At 40.6% G+C, this 24,843-nt stretch overlaps 1 protein-coding gene across 1 annotated transcript; it reads left to right on the forward strand.

Annotated features, from left to right (window-relative positions):
• Positions 1-593: 593 nt before the first annotated feature.
• On the forward strand, positions 594-3,667 carry LOC113019676 (uncharacterized). Its single transcript, XM_080290713.1, has 3 exons — positions 594-1,502; positions 1,591-1,732; positions 1,884-3,667. The coding sequence occupies exons 1-3, from the start codon at positions 1,127-1,129 to the stop codon at positions 3,340-3,342; spliced, it is 1,977 nt and encodes a 658-aa protein (XP_080146839.1). The 5' UTR covers positions 594-1,126; the 3' UTR covers positions 3,343-3,667.
• Positions 3,668-24,843: the final 21,176 nt, after the last annotated feature.

The following is a 24,843-nucleotide window of genomic DNA, read 5'->3' on the forward strand; positions in this document are numbered from 1 at the left end:
AGGGATGTTTTTCTGCAGTTGTTTAAACATGCATTTAGAGTTCATCGTTTAGCTATCCTATAAACTTCCAGAAAAACTGGCAGAAAATGATCACATTTTGTATTTTTACCTTGAGTTAAATAAAATCTTTTTTAGTTCTACTTTAACTAGTTTTCTAAATTACACAAAAAGTAATTTATTACTTTAAACGCATTCTCACCTTTAGTTAGTGATTTTGTTTTTCATATTTGGGGCAGAGTGTTTACAATATCTTCAGGAGCATCAGGAAAACAGCTGAAATTCAGAGATCTTCCTCATGTGAACGAAGCATCAGTCTGCACACAGTGAGAACAGCTTTATACCCCCGACTAACTAAACCGTAAACACAGTGGAACAAGAGCATAATTCTTTATGATAGAGCACGCATAACAGATTAGCTAACATACATAATTTTGCTACTGTAACTACAACTGCTTCTCAACTTCTGACACACCCGCCCTGAATGTTAAAGCGACATTCAGTGAATATGAAAGTGAAGTGACGAATACACAAGGACGTGTGCAACAGAAATTATACTTTTAAGTAGGTTTTACTCTATAGTCTATAGGGGAGAGTGAGGTAAGATGAGCCAGTGGGTAAGTTGAACCACCCCTTGTATCTAGGTAACTGTGTTCATGTTTTGTCATGTGACCATAAATCCAGGAAGCACTCATCATTTCCATCCTGCTATGTTAAAGAGGAGCACATTGGAGAAGGGGTAAGTCTGTATTACACAAAAAAATGTTTTCTGCTTGTCAAAGTAAAATTTCTGCATATCAGGTAAATTGACTGTAATATTAAAACAAATGTATCTGTGTCTAAAATGATATATTATACATGTTGGTGGGTTTCTAAAATATAATATCATCTGAAGAAGTTTTCTAAAGATTAGCCTAAATTGCTAAGCTAGCCCGTTTTTTTCAAAATGGTGGCTATGGGGCAAAGTGAGCCAAAGGCTATGGGGTAAATTGATCCAATGGTTCAACCTACCCCACCATAAGGCACTGAAATTTATTTAAGGCTCTGACTTATTAAATAGTATTTTAGTTCAGTATACTGAACCCTTTTGTTGTATTTGTCATATGTTAACTATTATAGAAAAGATATCATGCCAAGGACCTACAGACGGAAGACCAGCTGGGGCTCAACACCCCTGGAGGAGATTGAAAGGGCAGCAAGTGAAGTCAAGGGAGGAAAGTCCATAAGATCAGTGGCTAAAGAAAGACAAATTGACAGGTCAACACTCAGGAGATATATTAAAAAGAGGGACACACAGGAGGTCAAATCGGTTGGCTATAGTGGAACAGCTTCAGCAAAGAGAGTCTTCTCTGAGGAGGTGGAGAAGGAGCTAGCAGAGCATATCAAGAAGCTTGCAGAGCAGTTCCATGGCATTTCCCCAAAGAAATGCCGTGAACTGGCATTAGAATTGGCAGGCAGAAACAACATTCCTACTCCCAGCAACTGGACAGAGAAAGGTTTAGCCGGTAGGAAGTGCAAGAAACAACATTTCAGTAGGTTGGCACAGACTAATGTATTTTGTGTAGTTTACTACTTTACCATTACATTTTTTAGGTAAAGAATGGTTCAAGAATTTTTTGGCACGCCACCATCTCTCTTGCCGTATGCCTGAGGCAACATCTTTGGGAAGAGCTACAGCCTTCAATAAGACTACAGTTGGGGAGTTCTTTGACAATCTGGCTAAAGTGATCGACAGGTAACAGAAGTTATCTAATTGAAAACATTAATAACTATTTATGACAACTACAAACAACAGTTAAGTGAATAAATATGCGTACTCTCAGCTAACATTTTTTGCATTACTTAAAAATTTAACTAATCATCATTGCTCTTTTTTTGTTTGACAGGTATAAATTCCCCCCAAACATGATTTTTAATGTTGACGAAACAGGTGTAACAACAGTACAGACACCAAAGCAGGTAGTGGCAGAAAAAGGAAAAAAACAAGTGGGCTCCATCACATCTGCTGAAAGAGGCGAACTGGTGACTGTAGTCTGTGCTGTCAATGCGACTGGTAACGCAGTCCCTCCGATGTTTATCTTCCCAAGGGTTAGATACAAAGACCACTTCATTGCAGGAGCACCTCCAGGATCAATTGGTACCACTACAAGATCAGGCTGGATCAGTGAAGATGTCTTTGTTGTGTTCCTTGAACATCTGGTTCAGCAGACCAAGTGCTCCCCTGACCTGCCACTGCTGCTAATCATGGATAACCATGAAGCCCACATTTCACTGAAGGCTTTGGACATAGCAAAAACAAGTGGTATTGTAATGCTCACAATTCCACCCCACACTTCCCATCGCCTTCAGCCTCTGGATAAGTGTGTGTATGGTCCATTTAAAACCTATTACAACAGAGCTCTTGATGGCTGGATGAGGTCCAACCCAGGCAAAACTGCCAGCATATACCAAATTGCTGGTTGTGTGAATGATGCTTTCATGTCAGCAATGACACCACGAAATATCTCCTCGGGATTTAGAGCCACTGGGATTTTCCCTTACAACAGAGATATCTTCTCTGATGCAGAGTTTGAGCCATCCATGGTGTCAGACAGGCCCAACCTGGAGCAGCAGCCTGCCGCTGAAGGTGTTGCACCTGTGGTTTCAGCCTCTCTTTCTGCTGAGCTACCTTCACCAGACCCTGTACATGCATGTGGTTCACGAAGTGACCCCAACCATGCTCGATATGTGTCTCCCACTGATATTCTACCCTTACCCAAAAGTCAGCAGCCCAGGAAACAAACAAATCGAAAGCGTGTGAAGACACGAATCCTGACTGATACACCTGAAAAGCAGGCAATTGAGAGAGCCCATGAAGAAAAGACAAATAAACTGAAAGGCAAAAAAGAAATAATCCACAAAAAGCAAGGAATGTGGAAGAGGAAACAAACCCAGACAAAAATTGCAGTGGAAAGCAGCTCTGAGGAGAGTGATGTTCCCATCCCATTTGAAGACACTTCTGAGTATGAGAGTTCCAGCGATGAAAGAAGTGAACCAGATGTCTCAGACCTGGTAGTTGGTGACTTTGTCATCGTAAGATTTGCATCCAAATCCAGGAGCCACCATTACATTGGCCTGGTTGACAGCTTTGCAGACAACGAAGTGAGTGCCAGATTTCTCAGAAGAATCCGAGGGATCACTAGCAGTAAGAAACCCACGTTTGTGTTCAAGGAAAATGATGAGGCATCTTTCCCACGCAAGGATGTGCTGAAGAAGCTACCTCAACCTCAACAGGCTGGAGGAACTGCAAGGAGGGAGCAACAGTTCATATTCCCCTGCAACCTTGATCATTGGAATATTGAATAGTTCTTTTGAATAAATGGTTTTGAACTGGTGGTTTGTTTAGAAACCACCAGTTTCCAGGTTTGTTCTCACAGGTTTACAACTGTTAAAATGGTTTGTTTTCACAATATGATCAGTTTTACATTTTAAAAACTACATGGTCAGTTTGCCCCAAGATGGCTCAGTTTACCCACTGACTAGGTTCAATTTACCCCTAATCTGGGGCAAGTTGAGCCAAAGGAGCATTTTTTTTAAATAGGTCATTATTTTGGGCAGCGTCATCAGACATAGATTCTGATCATTACATTTGAAAGGAGACATCCTGAAATAAAGGAATATGTTATCATTCTATTTCTGTGTCATTTTTTCTCACACCCAGGGCAACAAGAGTAAAAAGTGGCTCATCTTACCTCACTCTCCCCTACTCTTTACTCTTTACTCTAAAGGTTAAATATGTTGAGTTTCACCTATTCAGAAAAGTGGTAAAATTAACTAAAATAAACAAAATATAAACTAACATCCTTTAACTTCTTAACAGCAAAGCTGAGAATCATTAAAACGTTTTAAAAAATGCAAGCATTTTGCAACCGATTGAAGATTGACACAAAACAGACTAAAATGTAAATTAGTAGCACGGTTAAATCACAATAAAAACTTGTGGTGTGCAGGTGGTTAGGTGGGGCTCATTTTAAAGAGTGAAATTCCACTTGCGCTTGTTGAAAAGTGGTAAGTTTTTTACTCCAGTCAGAACCCACAAACATCTAAATACTGAAGTATATGTACTGTGTCCAGAAACAACATTAGAGAAAAACTTTTCATTACTCCTCTCTATGGAGAAGAAATTTTTGAATCTTTTTTTTTGAGTAGCTTGGACTAGAACTGCTAAAGCTTGACAATTTATCCATTTTTGGTAAATATTACATAAGATAATATAAATATCCCTTAGGTATTTTGATGCCTTATCTTGAGGGAATGGGCTTTTCACCAGTTCATTAAAATGTTTTTCACTGTCACTGAGCATTTGGAGGGTCTGTAAATGTAAATGCGCTGCCTGCTCTGTGAACCGCTGTAATCAATAACTTTCCCTCAGTACATAATGTAACTTTCACAGTCAAGATTATTTAAGGCTGTTTTAGGCCGCCATGGAAGCAGATCCCATTTGAGAAATAATGCTCAAAACAAAAGCTGAGTTTGTCATACGCTTACTTCGTGTTCCCATGCTGAGTAGTGTACATACAATATAATACGAGCCTTACTGTAAATAGCATAAAAGTTCCCATGCTGTGAAATGAGGCACACTTAGAAAAATGGAAACCCTGGAAATGGTCCAGATTGAACGATAGCACTAAAACTCTCTATATAGCTTAAGGGAAAAGCTTCCGCTGTCTTTCATATTCCCCCTCCATGATCATAAAGATTTTGGTGTGACACCAATACAAAGGCACAGAAATTGAGAGAAACTTGAAAAGCACATGTGACAGCAGTGTGGTCCAGTTGGATGGGAAACGAAGATCATTGTATAGAAAGCTGATTTAGGATTTCGGGAAGGAAAGAGAAAAATGGTTGGCATGTGGTTCACAGCGAACAACAGATGGCATCATTCTGTTATCCTTCTTGTCAAGGATGCAAAGTATATTTTTCTTTTTGCTGAAAAAAACATAAATGGCACACGGACAGCCAGCATGTATACACAACACACTGTACATATGCACACACTAAATTCTATATGGTATTGTTTTATATAAATATTATATAGTAACTTCACTTCACGTGATGGACTGCCCACAGTCTGTTAATTCCACAGAAGCTAATCCCTTCAGTCTCTGCTAATATATCCATTACATGAGTGATGCTCCCACAAGCCAGCCCTAGTCAGTAAATAATTCTGGTTAATTAAAGCCAAGACATCCATCTTTGCCTTGGCTTTGTGTGCACTGTGCGAAAGGCATGTTCTATTAATAAAACAGTGGTTATCACCACTGTTGATGTAGTTTCAAACCTGTTAATTAGACTGTAGATTTCAAATGGAAATTAGCGGCCAATAATTCATCAGAAAGGGGGAAATGACACTTTTTTTTTCTCCTGTGAGGGTAGACGCATCTGAAAGCACACCAGCAGAGGATAGCTTAGTAAAATCGACACAATCAAGTCAACAGCATCATCAAATAAGCAACTGCATGGTTAAATCCAAATGTATTATTGATTTTAAAAATGGTTTTTAGATCTGTTCAAATGTTTTTCCTTTGTGGTTCAGTGTTTGTAAGTAATTCGTATTTATAGAAGGCTTAACATCATTTATCTCTGCCAGTGCTTAGCCTTTGGTCTTTCAGTTTTACAAAACAATGTTTTTAATGCTAAACAATATTAAAATTATGTTTGCCCAGTTTTCTGTAATCATGTTCTTTTGGTTTCAGACTGAATAAAAGTAACTTTGGATGGAGGGACATTTCTTTTATACAATCCAGTCACCCTAATATGAAGGGCCTTGAGGCTACATAAATAAAACTAAATTGAACATGTCACTATTTTTTATTTAAACTGTTTCTAATCTACACTACTAAACACTCTCAAACACTATCTGTACATTATGTTTATCTTCCCAATATACAATTATGTGAAAAAGAAAGTTGTCATTGGAGTCTATGCAGACCTATGAAAAACTGAGTATACCTTTACTGCTCATATAGGAATTCCAGCAGGACTTTTCCTAGAGTATTCAGGTGTGCGCTAACACAATGCCACACGATTTTTGGAGTTGTGCACTTCCTAGCAATGTCACTATGGTCACCATACAATCTGCAAAAAACCCACGAGCAGCATCTAAGACTCTGTAGTTTTGAGCTAGCATGTTAGATGACAAGACCTGGGCCCCTTGCAGTCACTGAGTAAATTGTTCATATATAACACTTGTCTTCTCTACCTGAGCTCTTCAAGTGATTTATGGAACTTGCCTCATTCACCCATTCATACAACTGCTTTTTTCTACACGTTGTCTACATAAGTGCTTTCTATCTAACATCCATACTCCAGTGGACACATCGAAGAGAAACTTGGGGTTAGTATTTTTCCCAAGGACATTTGGCATGCCGACTGGAGCAGCCAGGGAGCAAATCACCAACCTTCCGATTAGTAGATAACCTGCTCTACCTCTTAAGCTACAGCCAACACTCAACCATAAAAAAGTCAAATGTGAGGTTATTAGTGCAACAGCTAAAGCTTGGCAGAAACAGGGTCATGCAAAAGGACAATGACCCAAACACAGCAGCAAATCTACAACTTCAACCTGTTTGAAATGCCGTGATAGGACATTAGGAGACCTGTGCATGAATGAAAACCTGCAAATCTCAATAACCCGAAGCAACATTTAAGCAAAGAGCTGGCCAAAATTGCTCCACAGTGATGTGAGCAGCTGTTAAAGTCATACAGAAAATGATTGCTTCAATCATCGTCAGTCATCAATACACTTCAGGTTACCAGATTGTTACTAACTTAGCAAAAGGACAGCTTTCCTCCACATCTTGGTCTCCCAGTGCATGCACAGCGTTGCCTATTTATCTCTCTCTCTGCATCGCTCGAGTTACACAGTGCAGGAAGTTGCAGATTGTGGGTGCACACCGTGTGAGATACAGAAGAAGGAGACATTTTGTTGCTTTCCGTTTTACATGTGGATACTTGCAAAATCAGTACAAGTACAGAAAGAAAGAAAGAAACCTCCCAGATGCCCAACTCTGGCAAAGCTTCCAGTATTTCACGTGTTATGTGAGGCAGCCGCCACATGTCATATAATAAAATGAAGAATCACAGTCTTTTATCCATAGGTTTTAATAGACACACGGGGGCTTGTTAGCAAACACTTGACCAGTTGTGATCTTTCATAACTTTGTTTCAAATTTCCATTTAATTTTCGCAAATGGGAAATTATACCCAAGAGGGAGTAGACAGCATTTTGATTTTCTATTAAATACTAAATTAATTTTGTATGCTGCGAAATGTTGAGATTTTTACCAGCATAGTGTCTTCCTAATATACCAGAACCACATTTATAATGCCCCCAGGGCATTGCGCCAAACAATATTATACTCCACTGGTGAAACAATTAAGTGTGGAAAACACATTAGGTCTTTCTGACTGTCTCCTAAACAAATTAACACATCTATCTATCTATCTATCTATCTATCTATCTATCTATCTATCTATCTATCTATCTATCTATCTATCTATCTATCTATCTATCTATCTATCTATCTATCTATCTATCTATCTATCTATCTATCTCCCTCCCTAAAGAAAACAAGAAATACATTTAAAAAAGAAGAATTACAACTTGTTCTCTTGTCTTCTAAAAATCCCAGGCCTTGACAGGTTATCAACATTACTTGTGTAATCTCTCAGTAGTCAGTAGCTGGAACATTGTGCTCATCAGTTTATATGCACGTCTTTTACAGGTGGTGAATTTAGGAACAGAAGTAGAATATTGACCAGTAAATAATTAAATTAAAGTCAAGGTATGCGTCTTTACCTTGATTTTGTGTGCAGACTGTAAAAAAAGGTATTTTCTATTGTTAAACAGAGGTTTTGGCCAATGATAGAAAAAAAGAATCTACAGATGATAATGAAAGGAAACTGAAATTACCTTCAGGGATTCTCAGAGAGAGACTTCTCTTCTTGACAACTATAGGTCTATTGTTATAGTGCAGTTACTGTTATCACAGCGACTGTGCTGTGTCCAGCAAGAAGTTATCAGTTTAGCTATGCTAGGGAATAAAACGAAATATGCTCATGCAATTAGGATTCATCCTCTAGGCACCACTGATATCTATCAGAATGGACAAAAGTGATATTCAGACAGATACACTAATAAGGTTTCTAGGGAATACATTACAGACCTATTTCTATAGACGCTGTATAATATATATTTAATGTCACAATCTTGAAAGTCTCCTTAAAAAAGCTTGTGTGCTTAGCATCAAAATTACTTTAAATGTAAACTCTCCAGAGCTTTGATACAAAAGGAGTGTGTTATTATAAAACAATGTCTCTGTGTGACAGCAATCAGCAATCAGCAGTTGGAAAATGTCAATATGTCTAAAAATTAGAAGTGATTTTCTCATACTGACGACCCTCTCCACAGGGAAGATGCTGCTAATGGAAGTTTGGACTGGATGCCTTTGTAATAGTGATGCAAGCATCATGTGAAGTAGAAAAGCAATTCGTCTTTAAGATAGCCCTCAACCTTAGAGCGAAGCATTATAACTGCAAGTATAGGTATTTTTTAAAAATCCCTGTATGAATGAGTGCTGTTGTCCAGTTGTCGCTGGTAGTCCTGCAGAACTGTGTTTCTATTGATCACTGTTTTGTACGGTGGCCCTGAAAGGCCAAACGGACTGCAACTCAAGAAAACACCAGCAATAAGAAAAACGCTGCAAAAGCACACAAAACACAACGGAAATAGGAAAAAAGTAAACAGAAATTGGAAAAAAAAAGATCTCCAAAAGTACAAAGGAAGTGTTTCTGGGGAGACAATACCCGAACAGACCAGTTGCAGGAACCAAAACATGCTAGGTAAGTAATGATTCATATAATACTGATGACGGATTGTGTGTAAGTGTGTTAGCCTTACTATTAACCTAAAAATTAATAGTTAGGCTACCAACATACTTACACACACTTTTCTTTCCTCACAAAACCAATAGATCCTCCACTTCTTTGAAGTGTCTCCCAGCGCAATTCTTTTTTTTTTTTTTTTTTTTTTGTGTGTCCCGTTTGGATCTTTAGCCATCAGAATTGTTGTCTTAAGGCCAAGAAAGATGCCAAGCAGATTTATTTTACCAAGTGGATCATCATGGCCTTGCCATATTGGTCCATTTGATTGACCTTTATTATAATTATGAATTTATTTTATTTTCGGTTGCTACAAACGGGACAGACATAACTGGGGGATAGGACAGGGAGAAAGAATGAAAGAAAGAGAGGGAGAGAAGGAAAACCAAAGGGGAGAAGAGACGGTGAGAAGGGGGGGAAGAAAGAAAAAAAAACAAAAAACAAACAAAACACCTGGGTCACCTGTATGGAGAAAAAAAAACAGTAGAGAAAGCAAACAACAAAGAGCAACATAATAAAAAAAACAGCACCATCACAATAAACTAGCTAGCAGTAGATAACAGTAGATACTAAATAATAAACGATATTCTGCAGCACGCAAGATAGACAGCGCACAATGTGCTTTGAGGCAGCAGCCAAGAAAGGTGTAGTCCGCGTCTGTGAACACCCGTGTGTACACCTGTGTGCATACCTGTGTGGATCAGCACGCTTGTATTCCAAAGGTTTCTCCATGTAACGATCTGCTAGGGAGTGTGGGGAGCCATAGCCCCGTCCTCCAGGGTATGAAGCAGGTATGGAGGAGATCCAGGCCCCAGATATCCAGAGGCCCCAGAGTACAAGGACCCGAGGAGGACCACCAAAGGGGGGGAACCGTGCCACCCTCCTGGGAAGAGCTGAGTAGAGCCCCAAACGAGAGGTCACCCAGCAGCCACGGAGCAGAGGCCAGAGGGGGTTGCAGTGGCGTGCCCGTGGGCTCTGCCGGCAGCCAGCTGTGCCAGAGAGGACCGAGCTTCAGGCCCAGAGGCCTGAGGGCACCCCACTCCCTGGAAGGAGCCCAGCCGGGCCACAGGCGCCAGGCCCCGCCAATCGGCCACCAGGAGTGAGCCGGTACATACATGAACGCATGAGCGACAAGGACCACCAACGACTGTGGGCATCAGCCACCGGCAGGGAGTGTGGTGAGGGGAGATAGGCCTCCGTACTTTAGAGGGCCTGAGATGTACCCAGAGAGGTTGAGTCTAAGACCCAACCTGACATTTAGACACAGACGAACAGGCGCACGCAGACACAAACGTGCATTCCCACCCCCATATACACAACCAAATATTCGGCACTCACCCAACGTGTAGACAGACACAAATAGACACTGCACAGACAGTCAGACTCCCCAAACATGCTCTATATCCCAGGTCCAGGTACATCTGCCCTCAGAGGGGCAAGCCGCACCTAGACCCAGAAGATGTAGCCCTTCTCTCTGGGGTGGAGGCAAGCGGACCACTTCCTTATCTGCAGTAGCAGGGAGGCCCCGCATCCCAGACCCCAGTCTGACGGCCAGCACCTCCTCCCAGCCCCCCAGCCCTGACGGCTGAAGACCTCAAACCTCCCTACGCCCGCTCATATATAGTGTTGCTGTGTGCTGTTCTAAAGTGCATTTAAAACTCAGGAGAGCATGGTACTAGCTTCCTCTCAGAGAGCAGCACGGCTCCTCCCGAAAACCCTTAGTGTCTAAAGCATTTAAAATTGAGGGTAGGGCACCAGCGCCAGAGGTGGGTTGGAGTACACCGACCATCCTCTGGATTGGATGCTGTAAAATGTGCCCACCCCCAAGGCCCTATATGTATGTGTTATGTGAGAGTGTGAGTAATGTGGATGTCTAGGTTGCAGAATAAAATTGAGGCACAGGCGGCCAGAAGGGGACAGAGGGGAAGTGCCTCCCCTGCACCCTGGTGACATACCTGCACCCCAAGCCCTGCGTGTGTGGATGGGTGTGGTAGAGCGGGAAGAGGGAGGTAGCTGAGGATGGGGAGGAAAGAAAGGGAGGGGCAAGCGGCCCCTCCCTGGGGCCAGCTCCCCCGCTGACCCCAGTAGGCACCCCCACACTCTGGAACCCACCAGGGCAAGGGGACCCAGGCCCATCCGGACCAGGGCCCGCAGCAGCAGCACGGCCCAGCCCCACAGAGTCCGGGGCAGCCCACCCGACTCCACCCCAGAGAAAACTGCACCCACCCCATCATCCAATCATCTCCCAAACTACACAAGACAATAGACACCCAGGTTGAGTTCACTCTCCACCTCTCCTATATCTCTCCCCCCACCTGCAGAGTGAGCTCCTGTAGTGAGGAGACCACCTGCAAAGATATAACAGCCTCCCCACCAGTTAGAGAGCGCAATTCTTAGCATATTTTGGTTCCTGCAACTGGTCCGTCAGGTTATTGTCTCTTGTGCTTTTGGAAATCTGTTTTTTCCTATTTCCATTTTAGTTTTTCCTATTTCAGTTGTGTTTTGTGTGCTTTTAGCAGCGTTTTTCTTATTGCTGTTGTTTTCGTAAGTTGCAGTCCATTTGGCCTCTCAGGGCCACCGTAGTTTTGCTTGGTCACAGGTGGAAAGGCCCACTGAGTGCTCTTGCTGAGTTCACTCCTGGGAGGGGCTTTCCTGGGATAACACCTTCCCTGCACCTGTTTCTCATTCCTCAATCAAGCATGTTGTACTGATTGTAATCATTTTTATGTCATTTGTCAGCCCCTCATCTGGATTCAAAGCACCTCTGAAGACTCCATGTCAGCAGCCTCCTGTGCTCCTCAGCCTTAACCTCACAATCCTAGTATTGGCTCTCTGTGTCTAATTAAAAGGATTGCTCACCTGTTCACCCACCTGACCACTCTCGCACCAAAACGTCTCTGGATTCTTGGTTTGCTACCAGCCGCCCCCACACCTCAGACCACCGTTCTCTCAAGTAAAGCAACTCTCGTCAAACTGTCCACATTTTGCCCATTTCCCTCTGATCGCCTGTTAACTCCCTGCGTCCTCCTCAACAGAGTCTCTGCATGCAGATCTGCAAAAATGCACCCCCTCACTGGCTCCCATCTTCTGTTTTTTTGTTCAACAACAAAAGATGAATTTAAAGGTTTTTGGTCATATTTTAGGTCATTTTGACCCAACTTTCTTTGAATAAAAAATGATGAGACAACACAGCGTGTATAAGATATGACCTGAAATCTGTCATCTGTCAGCTTCGTCTTTCTTTCCTCCAGAATACAGCGAAAAATAGTGAAGGGGTAAAACTACATGCGTTACATGATGTTCATTTCAGCAGTTACTGAAATATTCAACCTGTCTGGTACCAACAACCATCCCACATTCAAAGTCACTTGAATCACCGTTCTCCCTCCCTCATTCTGATGCTGTGTTTGGACTTCAGCAGTCCATCTTGATCATTTCTACATCGCTACATACATCAAATTGCTATTATGTGATTGGCATATTAAATATTTGTATTAATGAGAGGTTAAACAGGTGTACTTAGTCAAGAGGCAAGTGTAAATTTTACTTCTCTTGCAGAGGAAAAGCATTAATGACCCTGTTATCTGTATTTACCTGGAAAGGAGGTCCTGTGGTGTATTTCACTGGTTTCTTTTTTAAGCTGTAATAATCAAGCTCTGAATTTCAAATTACTTGTATGTATAAGGTGCTAATTGTACTGCAAACTGAGTGAATGTTTAACTATCATACAGCAGTGAAGGATCATTGCTGAATGTATAAATAAGCAGCTGCATATGCCTACATTTTCCCCTAAAAAGGGCTGCCCTGAGTGGGTAAAATATTTGCTAATGTGGATTTAACAAAGTAGTTACAGTAAAGTATCTGCAACATTAAGGTGACAGAGATAAATAAGTGTCTTTTTTAATGACTGCTTTCATTATCACTTATTATAATCTGTTATATAATTTAATATATATAAAAGAAATAAACTAAAAAAAACATCCCTTATTAAATGGTGTTTGCATCAATTCCCTGTCTGTCTAAAGAATCACAGACACTTTGACTTACACAGAGAAAACAGAAAAACAACAAAACACTGTAAACTATTCATGAAAAGAAATGTCAACTCTAAAGTACTTACATCACCACAGCTACAAATGTGGGTCATATTTGCTTGGATGCCAGTTAGCTGAATTTGTTAGCTCCTTTCATGTGTCCATCATATTTTTGTGAGCTTCTTTTGGTTTCTTCCTCTAAGTGCAGCTTGTCTGTATTTGCCATTTGGGGGCAAAAGTTTCTCCTGATATGATAAAGGATTTTGCTACTTTGGTGACACCAATAATATACCAGCAGTTCTCCTTCATGAAAAATGCTGCTTATTAGCAGCCAGCCTACATGTAACACATTGTTGTAGAAGAAACAGACATCTGCTATTTTCATGATAATTTATTAAAAAATATGAAATGCAATCTTTTATTTTTTATTTATTTATTTATTTGCTCCACATGGACAAAAAAATATCTTTTTTTGTGACAGCCAGCAAAAACTTTTAAACAAATGTATTCCAGTTGGAAGTGTCTTCCTTGCCTGCACAGAGCATTTTTCTGTTTTGTAAGACTTTTCCAACAACACATTAAACTGCATTAAACTGTTCAACAGTGTCAAATTTCTTCTTATAATAATAATAATAATAATAATAATAATAATAATAATGGATTGGATTTATACAGCGCTTTTCAAGGCACCCAAAGCGCTTTACAATGCCACTATTCATTCACTCTCACATTCATACACTGGTGGAGGCAGCTACGGTTGTAGCCACAGCTGCCCTGGGGCAGACTGACAGAAGCGAGGCTGCCATATCGCGCCATCGGCCCCTCTGGCCAACACCAGTAGGCGGTAGGGTAAAGTGTCTTGCCCAAGGACACAACGACCAGGACAGAGAGCCCGGGGATCAAACCGGCGACCTTATTCCAGTTTTTCCTTTAATACCGTGGATAAATGCTTCATATTCGCAGCAGGAATCTATTCTGAAGATGACTTAAGCAAAAAAGGAAAGAAAACAGAAAAAAAAGATAAATAACAGCTAAGACAACTAAGAAAACAACTTCAATTAGGCCCTTAGCAGTAAAGTGACTCCGGCCTGCTCACTGCTATTGTCTGACACAAAACCAGTGCCAGGGATAGGCGTGAAACACTGCTCTAAAGCAGCGGTCCCCAACCTTTTTTGCGCCACGGACCAGTTTATGCCCGACAATGTCAGGAAGAGCTGCAACTAACATTGGTGTAGCCCCTCCCATTCCAATGAAATTCAATTAACTACCTATTGCCGTATAACAGCAGTGTATCTATAACCCATATAACAACTGTCATAGATTAGCAGCAGGAAAACAATAATGAAAATATCAATAAAATGAACACAATCAGTATATCCACTAAATGTCTCCCACTCTTTCCCCTTCTTAAACACACTTGGAAAGTTCCTCTAGGACTTGGATCATAAGGGCTTGTCACATGGTCATAGACAGATTTTCCACTTTTGCCACTGATTTGCCAGCATAATCAAATGTGCACCTTAAATCTCTAATATTTTCTCACAGCTTCAACAGGATCTTGTGACTCACGGCAGCAACACACAATCAAAACAACTACAGCGAGTAAGTAGGTTTTATTAACGACCCATACTTCAAACACGAGTGTGAAAAAATTACTGTTTGTTGTTTTCAGACGTTACAGGGCGTCCCTATGACTAAGAGAGCTGCATCTCAACCACTCAAGCATCAAACAGTGTAACAGCACAGCACATGCAAATGCCTAAAATGCCTCAACATGACAACTGAAATGCCCCTCCTATGCAAACATAACTATTCACAAATGCACAATCTGAATATTCTTATTCTCCTTTTGTCCCAATGTACACAAAAAATGAATAACCAGGTGGTGCGCATAAAAACCCATGCATTAATCCTTGTGAGTGTTTACAAACTACTGTGAGAATGTGTTGTTTTGCTTCTTTTTAAGCCCCCCCCCCAACCAAAATCCCACCCCATCCTGTAGATGAACACTTCACCATGGGAACAGAGATGTGTGTGTCTGTTTAACACAATAAAGAGGCGACTAAAAGACTTGCAGTGTCTTTCCTAATGAGCCTTGTAAGAACTCATGCTGTTTGATGTCTAGGACTGTTTCATCCAGCTCAGACACTGCCTCCATTGCCCCCCTAACCCTTTCTGTCCAAGATTGGGACTGGCAGGATGGCACCCCTCTGCCCTTTGTCTGCCACCCACCAAGCCTGACCATGTTCTCCATTTCATTTACCTTATGCTTTGCTCTTCTGCCAGACCAGGGCCACAGGCCAAAACACAGACAGATAAGAACCTGCAAGGTACCAACCCCTTGGGATTAAAGCAGGCAGTTAATTCTGTTTGCATTTTGACAGGGTGTTTTTAATTTTACCTGCCAGCAAAGGTTTGTTCAAGTACTCTCTCTGGACCTCTGTCTACCGTGACCTATCATTGCCATATGGTCACAATTCCCAGAGCTCACTACAGAGGGACTTGGTGGCGTTTAAAAAAAAGTCACCCAACATATGCTGATGTAAGTGAAAATAAGATTCTGCTATTCAAGGCTTTTTTTTGTGCTGTGTGTTGTCAAAACATTCATTAATTTTGCTTCCCCTTTTAATTTGCTATCATTTTTCTCTTCTTTTATGTATTTATTATCTGAGGCAGTAAAAATTATTAAATCACACTACTATATGCATAATTGTTTTTGGGGTTTTTTTAACATTTTACATATGTGTATTTTTATCACTTATGTTGCAAGAGCAAAAAGAGCAGTAAGTAATTTGACAGGATTGTCGAGCTGGTAAACACCTGAATGTGTGCTGTCAAACACAACCAAACTATTGCACCAGCTAAGTAGCAACATGCTCAGGTGATGTTAAAGGTGTTACCAGGAATTATCTGCCAATTTGTGCTGCTTGTTTGTTGTGTTGTCACTAAATGAAGCAACGACTGTGAGTTGGTTTAGGCAGCACAGATCAGGTGCACTGCTATACTCACTTGACCTCTACTCCACACACACTCAGCAAACTCTTTTAATTATGGCTGTGTTAATTATGGTGATGTTCTTAATGGCGGTACTTGCTCTGTGTTCTGCCTATTTTTTTTTTTTTTTTTTTTGGCGTGGCTGTGTTCAAAGCTCACCTAAAAGCTATGCTGCTTTTTGCAGCCACTATTGATATTTAAAAAAAACAACTCAGCATAGGCCATATCAACGCGATTGTGGCATTTTTCGACGGCCAGCTGACTGTAACATTAGCCTGATTGTGCCATTTGTGAATTAGAGTGCTTGCCTTGTGTCCCCACCCTGCTATCAGCAACACTAGGTGAACAAATACAATTATTGTAATAAGTTATGGTCAAAATTTCATGCTGTACCTGGCCTCTCCTGGGTATTTTTGTTTTATTGTGATGGTTACAGTCAATTCTGGCTTAATTGGCACTTTAATTTGCATAAGAGTGCTTAAACTGACAACATATGCATTAATATTTTGCATGAATTTTTGATGAAACTGTATCATATATAACATATACGTTAATGTAACACACACACACACACATACATATATATATATATATATACATATATACATATATATATATATATACACATTAGGGGTCCAACGATACTCGTATCGATATTGAACCGTTCGATACAGTGCTTTCGGTTCGGTACGCATATGTATCGAACAATACAAGATTGTAGGAAGGAAAAATATATGTCAATGCTTTTGCATTCTTTCAGAAATGTAGCTGGGTAATTATGTCATTGGCATCGGTGAGCCACTGTCAATATGTGACATATTGAAATCTCGTTTGAATTTGCGCTTGTTTTTTGCTTTCACTTTGCAATCGCGCGAACTGTGTATAGAGAGCGACGGCACTGATCTGTGAGTGATGATAATTTGTGCACCAATTCCTCTGACATCGTCTTATCAATCGTTAGCTTACTATGCAAACATGACAAGTGAAATCTCCCGCAGCAAGCTTAAACATGTGAGAGGTTGATCGCGCAGAGAATCACTGAGCGTTATGTGTGTGTGTGTAAAAGCAGCAGGATATATATTTTAGTTCTGCTGAGCCAAATAAGAGAGGTCAGGGTGAAGAAGTGACAGCCAAAGAAAAGCTTACCACAAAACGGAAAAGTTATGACAAATCAGACTATAAGGCAAAAAGAAAGTGCAGCTTTATGGTTTCATGGACAAAAGAATTTCTGTGGCTGCAATATGACGAGCTATATAACCGGGGCTGCACATAAGTGGTCCGCAGGTGCGCATTCGCTGTCAAAATAAAATAAAAAAAAACGCGCACAAGATATGAAGTTGCAACGCGTGTTTGCATACATAAGATTTTCTGGAGGAGGACAGACATTTGTTTAAAACTCTTAAAGATGTCGAAGAAGCAAGCTCCTTTAAGCAATTACTTTGGTGTTCCTCTACCTCCAAAGAAATGTCAGAAGGAGTCAGAACCACAAAAGAAGCGCGTATTCTCGGAAAAGTGGTTGCAGGAGGTGAGCTGGCTTCAAACAAATGATGAACGCACAGAGACGTGGTGCGGAATGTGCCGTGAAAATCCCACTCTAGCGGACAAAAACAGTGCTTTTTATATGGACGCAAACGTGCGTTGCAACTTCTTATCTGGTGCGCGTCTTTTATTTTGACAGCGAATGCGCACATGCGGACCACTTATGTGCACCCGTGTAAATAACATAATGTTCTGCCGGGTGTGTTGTTGGTTTTCTCTCGATTTCTGAGTCGACAAGCGCCTTTGTTACTGGGACCAGACATTTTAAGAAAGGCCCCCATTAGAACCCATGAGAAATGCAAGAAATGCATTATTGCTCAGTCTGCAATATCTTTCCCAGAACAAACACCAATTGCAAATAACATACTAAAAATAAACCTGAAAAATCTGTTTAGAACAGCGTGCTATGTTGCAAAGAGTGAACTACCACTGGCAAAATTTAGCAGTCTTTGCAAACTTCAAAAATCAAATGGCCTAGATCTTGGTTCCACTTGTCTCTTACCCGTGACTTCAGTGGAAATTTCAAATTCAGGATCTGACACAGACTGATTCATGTCCTACACAGTTCTTACAAGTTCATAGAAATTTCTGTTCAATTAGAACCAAGTATTTGAGTTGATGATTGTAATTTTTATACAATGTTGTAATTTGTTTTTCAACAATTTTTTGATTGATGTTTTGTTTCCTTTACAATATTATACTTTAATGTATAATATTGTAAAGGAAACAAAACAGGAAACAAAACATCAATCAAAAAATTGCTCTCTTTTTTATTCGGGCTACTTACATTTATTTTGGGCTACCAAAAACTGAAGAGTCCCTGCCCGAAGGGCTACCAGGGATTTTGAAATTTTGAGAGCCCTGAGATATATTTATTTTTTTAATTACTTTTGTTTCAGCAACATTAAGTTTAAAAACTGTACTTTTGAGTTAAAATATATATTTATAATTTTAATAAATGACAAATTAAAAAGGCATGAACATTTTTTTGTATCGAAAAAATATCGAACCGTGACACCAAAGTATCGAACCGAACCGAACCATGAATTTTGTGTATCGTTGCACCCCTAATATACATATATATATACATTAGGGGTGCAACGATACTCATATCGATATTGAACCGTTCGATACAGTGCTTTTAGTTCGGTACGCATATGTATCAAACAATACAAGATTTTTAATTTATTTTATCAACTTTCCTTCTGACTATGCTGTCTGTGTTGAGCGCTCAGTGGATCTGCGCTCGACAGTGCAGCCTAGGCGGAGTAGTCGAACACAGATTCACTGAGCGCAGGGCAAGCTAGCGAGACAGAAGTTAAGCTCTCCTTGCAACATGGCAAATTGAACCTCGCCCACCCTCATTCAGATCTGGCGTTTGGAATTATTTTGGTTTTCATGTGACGTATGACCCTGAAGGTAAGCGCGTCGTGGACTAAAGTAAAACAGTATGTTGGATGTGCCACGCAATGCTCAATTACATGGGTGGGAACTAGTGTGTTAGCGCAGTTAGCTCGTTAACGTGTTGGTCGTCTAGCCCCATGCACAGGGCGATCAGGGGTAGCTCGTTAACGGAGATTTGCCGTGTTGTGGCGTTAACGTCATTTCAACGAGATTAAGGCTGACAGCACTAGTGGGAACACAACGAATATGACTGCACATTTACTCCGACATCATCCTAGTGCAAAGACAAGTGGAAGCAGACAAAAACAACAAGCACGCATGCTACAAACTTTACCCAAGTCATTTAGACAGCCGTTAGCACACGATTCTCCTTATGGGGACCTGATATGTTTAATATGCTGCTGAGAATATAGCCCAGAAGAAGCGTATAGTATAGCTTTTATTTTGGAAAGAGCCATTTCTCTGTAATAAACTCTCTTTTCCAAAGATGAGTGATTTCTCGATCAGGTAGATTAATTTTTTTATTACTTTGTTTTTTCAGCAACATTAAATTTAAAAACTGTACTTTTGAGTTAAAATATATATTTATAATTTAAATAAATGACAAATGAAAAAGGCATGAACATTTTTTGTATCGAAAAAATATCGAATCGTGACACCAAAGTATCGAACCGAACCGAACCGTGAATTTTGTGTATCGTTGCACCCCTAATGTGTATATATATATATATATATATATATATATATATATATATACACACACATATTCAACTGCTTGTTCACTGCATATATCATATGGCAGCAACTCAGTGTAGGCAGATATGATCCAGACGCCCTGGTGAAGTTCAGATCGAGCATCACCATATGGAAGAAAGGTGATTTAAGTGACTTTGAATGTGGCATAGTTGTTGGTATCTGACAGGCAAGTTTGACTGGTTTCTTAACCATGACTGTACTCAAATGTCCTCCACAGTTACCAGAAATGAATCCAATAGAGCACCTTTCGCATGTGGTGGAATGGGAGAGTCACATCATGAATGTGTGGCCAACAAATCTGCAGCAACTGTTTGATGCCAACAAACTTTCTAAGGAATCTTTCCAGCACCTCGTTGAATCTATGCCATGAAGCATTAAGGCAGCACTAATCCTGCTGAGCTCTTGTTGCGTTCATGCATGGCATGCAGTCGCACTCACTGGCAATCCAAGCCTATATCTATGTCCTGTGGGTCATCTGCCGATATGAAACAATGACTGATGAGAAGTAGTGGCCTGCTTCAAGCCGTTCATTAAGGATTATTATTTTCTGCTAAGATGAATGTGTCAGCCCACTCTTCTATGTTAGGTGGATTGCTGTGTTTAGATTCACACATAGTTGTTTCATAATTAATACTATTAAAAGTCTAATAAGCTGTTATTAACACTATAAATTTAACCCTTTCAACAGTGTTTCCTGGTGCAGGGTGGTGTGTGTGTCTTTGTGTGTTTTTAAAATTAAGCTGATCTGTCAGTCTGTTATCATAGCATAAGAGGAATCTTTACTGGTAGCTATTTTACTCCTTCATGAATGTCTTTCACCAGTAGGCTGATAGCTGCTGATGCTCTGATGCTTTCTGGTCGGGGATATCTGAGCTTCTACACCTTTGTGATGGGGTGTGTAGCGTGTGTGAGGATGGGCTGCAGTTTGTTCTCTTGTTAAGAGGTGTGCTTCTTTCAGTCGTCTCTAAGGTTTTAATGCTTCTTTGAAAGGGCCTTTCTCTCTATTATTTTGGCATTCCTCTACCATACAATGAGACAGCTGGCGAGAATGTTCTCAATAACATGTCTATAGTCCTGGACAGAAGGCTGATGGCTCAGACAGGCTTTATTCAGTCACCTGACAGAACTGAGTTTCTGCTATGCTTTCTCAAAAGTAAGAAAGTTTTTTCTGACAAACTCAGATTATTGGTGATGAACAGGATCAGAAACCTAAAGGTGTACACACGTTACACATCAGTACCTTTAATCAGCAGAGTTGGCAGATGGTTTGGTTTGCTCCTAAAATCCAGGTTTAGCTTCTTGGTCTTGTTGGTGTAGAAGACAAGACTGTCTTCTTTCTCTTGGGTAAGCGTCTCATTACCAGTAATTTGATTTATGGTTTCTCTTGATAAGTCCCAGGATGGTTGTGTCACCTGCAAAATGAAATGCAGCTGAAATTATGGGTAACTAGGCAGTTATCAGTACTGAAGTAAAAGAGACTAGGCTTGATAAAGCAGTACTGGAGGCTTCCAGTGTTTAGTTGTTGTTGTTTTTTTCAGCACTGCTGATACTGCTAAACGTCAGTAGTCTAGCTATTGGAAGTCTTTCTATCAAAAATTCTAAAATCCAGATGCAGGTGAGAAAGGTCCAGAACAGCTTTGCTGTTAACATATTGGGATAGACAGCGTTACAACTGAACTATTGTCCAGACAAGAAAATCAGTCTTATCAGTGAGACTTGTGAGACTGAGAGGAGAGCAACTCCCAGAGGTTTGTACATCAACCTGTTGAATACGCAAAATTAAATGAACTAGTCACTTGCATGATTGAGGAGCTTCATAGGTGCTGACGTGAGCACTACATAAGGGAAATATTTCTTGAGATTTGTATTTGTCTTTTTGAGAAAAGTTGCACAGAGTGAAAACCTAATCCAACATAGTATTAAAATATGTTTTTGTACAGCAAAAGTTTTCAGAGCTCCAGCTGACACTTTATCTGGCTCTGTTGCCTTATGGGGTGTAACCTGAAAACTGAGATCCTGTGTAAATCTCATCTGGAGAGTGATCTGTCCCAGACAGCATGGTATGGGTTCCTTAAGTCTTGAAGGGGTTATCAGTAGCTATAAATGGCATAGTCCATCTGAAAAGATGCTGTACCTATATCATTTAGCTGCCTTTATGAAAGACATTCACACTAATATGGAAGAAAGAGAGACAGACAGAGAGAACGTAACCCTCCTGGCAACCCACCGAGCCTGCTGGAGTGCCTGCAGTGAAATTCCTGGATCAAGTACTTATCCAGACTTATGGACCAAGGAATGCTCTTTAGGACCATAGCTATGCCAGTCCACCAGATATCAAAGGCTGCACCCATGCCACCTAACGTCCAACAGCTTCCTAGGATGTGACCTAAAGACTTCAATCCAAAATGAAATCCAGACGAATGCCATGGAGCGCACATGGTCAGTTAGAAGCTTAGAAGTTTATAAAGGTTAGGGCATCTTTGACCAATGAAGACCACAAAATAACTCTCTGAAGAACAGTTATAGTGTGACTACAGTCACGTGGCAGGTAAACTGTATTGAATGGGCCCATTGGATTACCTGAGAGCAGGCAGGCGATGGTAGGTGATTGAAAGATCGGTTCTCATCCCAGGATCTGGCTCATTCAGCTGAGTATTGCAGACCCAAGAATGAATTGGATGGGTTGTAACTCAGAGACAGAATAAGGAGTTGAATCCTGGTGAAATCAGGCTTAATATTATTGGGCAGAGCTATTATGTAATTATGAAATTAAACATAAAAAAAAAATCGGGGGGGGGGGGGGGGGGGGGACTTGACGAGCATTCAGCTCCTTAGTTGCTTGGAAATACAAAAAGTTTTCGTGATTAGTACATACAATGAATAGTGGTTCTGCTTCTTCCAACCAGGATCTCCAAGAATACCACAGAATCAATATGAAATTCATATTTTTCTCCCTTGACAAACAGTTTGTTTTGCAATAAATGTTACTCTGTCTTTTGATGCTCAGAGAGGGTTTTGGAAATGATGAAAGTATCATCCAAGTAGACAAAGACAAAGTAACTGAAGAAGTACCAGAGGACATCTTTAACTATGCTGTGGAACAATACTGGTGTGTTGGTAAGTCTGAAAAGCATCACAAGATACCCAGAGTGCCCCAGGTGAGTGTTGAAAGATGTTTTTGATTTATGTCTCTCTTTATCTGCACCAGGTGGTAGGCGTTACAGAGATCCAGCTTTTAAAAAATGTAATTGTAATCATCTGCAATGGAAACAGAATAAGTAACAGATTGAATTCTATCCTGTTATCCTATTGTGAGGTCAGTCGATAGTTGAATTATGGTCTTTAAGCACTGGGTGGCATAAAATCAGTGGTGTCCTTGTTGTGTTGGAGATAAACAGACTTGTGATTGCTCGATAGGAACAGAAATACAGGTCAAGTTTTTTTAGCAGTATTTGCAAGATGACTATGTAGAGCCGAAACCTGAAGTTGCTCGGGCAGTATTTAAACCATTACAGCCATGGCCCTGTGTTTTGCCTACCCAGAGTATAAGTCAATAAAGTGGACTGTTTGACCACAATATAACTATTTACCAGATGCGATTCTTCTTTGTCTTACACAAAGAGGGCCATGTCCTTCCCTGCTGAATAATTTTTGTCTTCCTTTCACCGGACAGGTAATGACCAATTGCACACAGGTGAGTAGATTACCAACCATCTCCAGGTATGTGAATCAGAATGGTGGATACACATACACAAACATACACACACATACACACTCACAGAGTGAGAGAGCAACAAAGAGCAAGAACAATCAGAAAAAGCAGGTCAGCACAAGAAGACCAGGGGACCATGAAAATATCTTTTTGATATCACTAAACAAGTGTCCTGCTTCCTATAGTAAGAAAGATTATATATTCACATTTAAGTAAGATAGAGTTTTCATGAAAATGGTTAGAATCAGCTAAGGCAGCAGCAGGTTATGCATTTTAATACTTGCTGACAATGCTGAAAGACTTATTTCAGTGCTTCATGCACTTAAACCAAGGGTGTAAATGCTGTACTCTGTAGTTCTTCTGGTAAATAAAATAGCCTGCACCAGATTCCCAGATGCTGAACATTTGATGTCCATAGTTTAGTTAAAAACGTAATCTCTGGGGTAGCCAGTTTTGCACTCTTTCATGCTGTGGTCACATCTCTAGGCCATGTAGCCTGACAGTGAAAAGACCTTCTGGGGGGTCTTTTGGGTGAGCCATGTTTCTGTAAAACACAGAACTGAACAGTCTCTGATGTACTATTGTGTGATGACCTAGAATTCTGAAATACATCTGTCCATTTTATTATGCAGCAATTGCACATTTGCCAAGAGAATACTTGGCAGATTTTGTCATGGTCTGACTAGCCCTGCTGGGCGACCTGATCATTTATGTTTGAGTTTATTTAGATGGAGCCGCGCTTCCCCGGAGGCAGGTCCACCAACCCGGAAGTAGCTCCGTTCGGAGCTTCGGCACACCGCCGATTAATTAACATTCACCAGCTGCCATGAATTATCCGCCATCAGACCCCGGTGTATTTAACGCAGTGACCAGGCTTCAGTCAGCGCTGGATCATTATTCTAAGCTCGTTAGTAGTGTCTTGATTGTGTGCTTTTTCCAACTCGCTTTCGGATTGCTATTTACTCCTTTTTTTTGTCCTTCGCACTAGGAGGTGGAGAGTAGAAGACGGGAGCTGGGTGAATGGACCACGGGGGCCACGGCCGAGGGATTTCACTGGACTGTAATTGTTTCACTCTGTAAATAAATTCACTGTATCATTGCAAGGAGATCTTCGCTCGAGTCCGCTTCATCCACACACCACGACAGATTTATCTTACTGCATCTTTCAAAGCATCAGAGAAGCTGTTCAACTCAGTTCTAGCTGCCATTTCTCTTCAAGTGACCAGGTCTTGCCGTCTTCTTCAGCATCCTTTTCCCCTACTTAAAATTACTTATTGTATAATATTTCTTCTTCCTGCTAAAAACTTGAATTATTTCCCTCCTTATTATAGTGTGTCGTTGAGTAGGTATTTGTAGGTTTAAATAATTACATTATAATGTTAAATAAAATAAAATGGAAATTCAGTTTCATTTTAGGGGAATTAGACTGTTAGTCACAGACCATGTTATAAAGTGCAACAAGAAACACAACAGAAAAATACAGTT

The sequence above is a fragment of the Astatotilapia calliptera genome, chromosome 1, assembly GCF_964374335.1.
Source record: "Astatotilapia calliptera chromosome 1, fAstCal68.1, whole genome shotgun sequence".
NCBI lineage: Eukaryota > Metazoa > Chordata > Actinopteri > Cichliformes > Cichlidae > Astatotilapia > Astatotilapia calliptera.

Excerpts from the sequence above, each read along its gene's own strand:
- LOC113019676 (XM_080290713.1), top strand. The coding sequence starts at position 1,127 with ATGCCAAGGACCTACAGACGGAAGACCAGCTGGGGCTCAACACCCCTG. Across the intron at positions 1,503-1,590 it reads GACAGAGAAAGGTTTAGCCG|GTAAAGAATGGTTCAAGAAT; the intron begins GTAGGAAGTGCA and ends TACATTTTTTAG. Across the intron at positions 1,733-1,883 it reads CTGGCTAAAGTGATCGACAG|GTATAAATTCCCCCCAAACA; the intron begins GTAACAGAAGTT and ends TTTGTTTGACAG.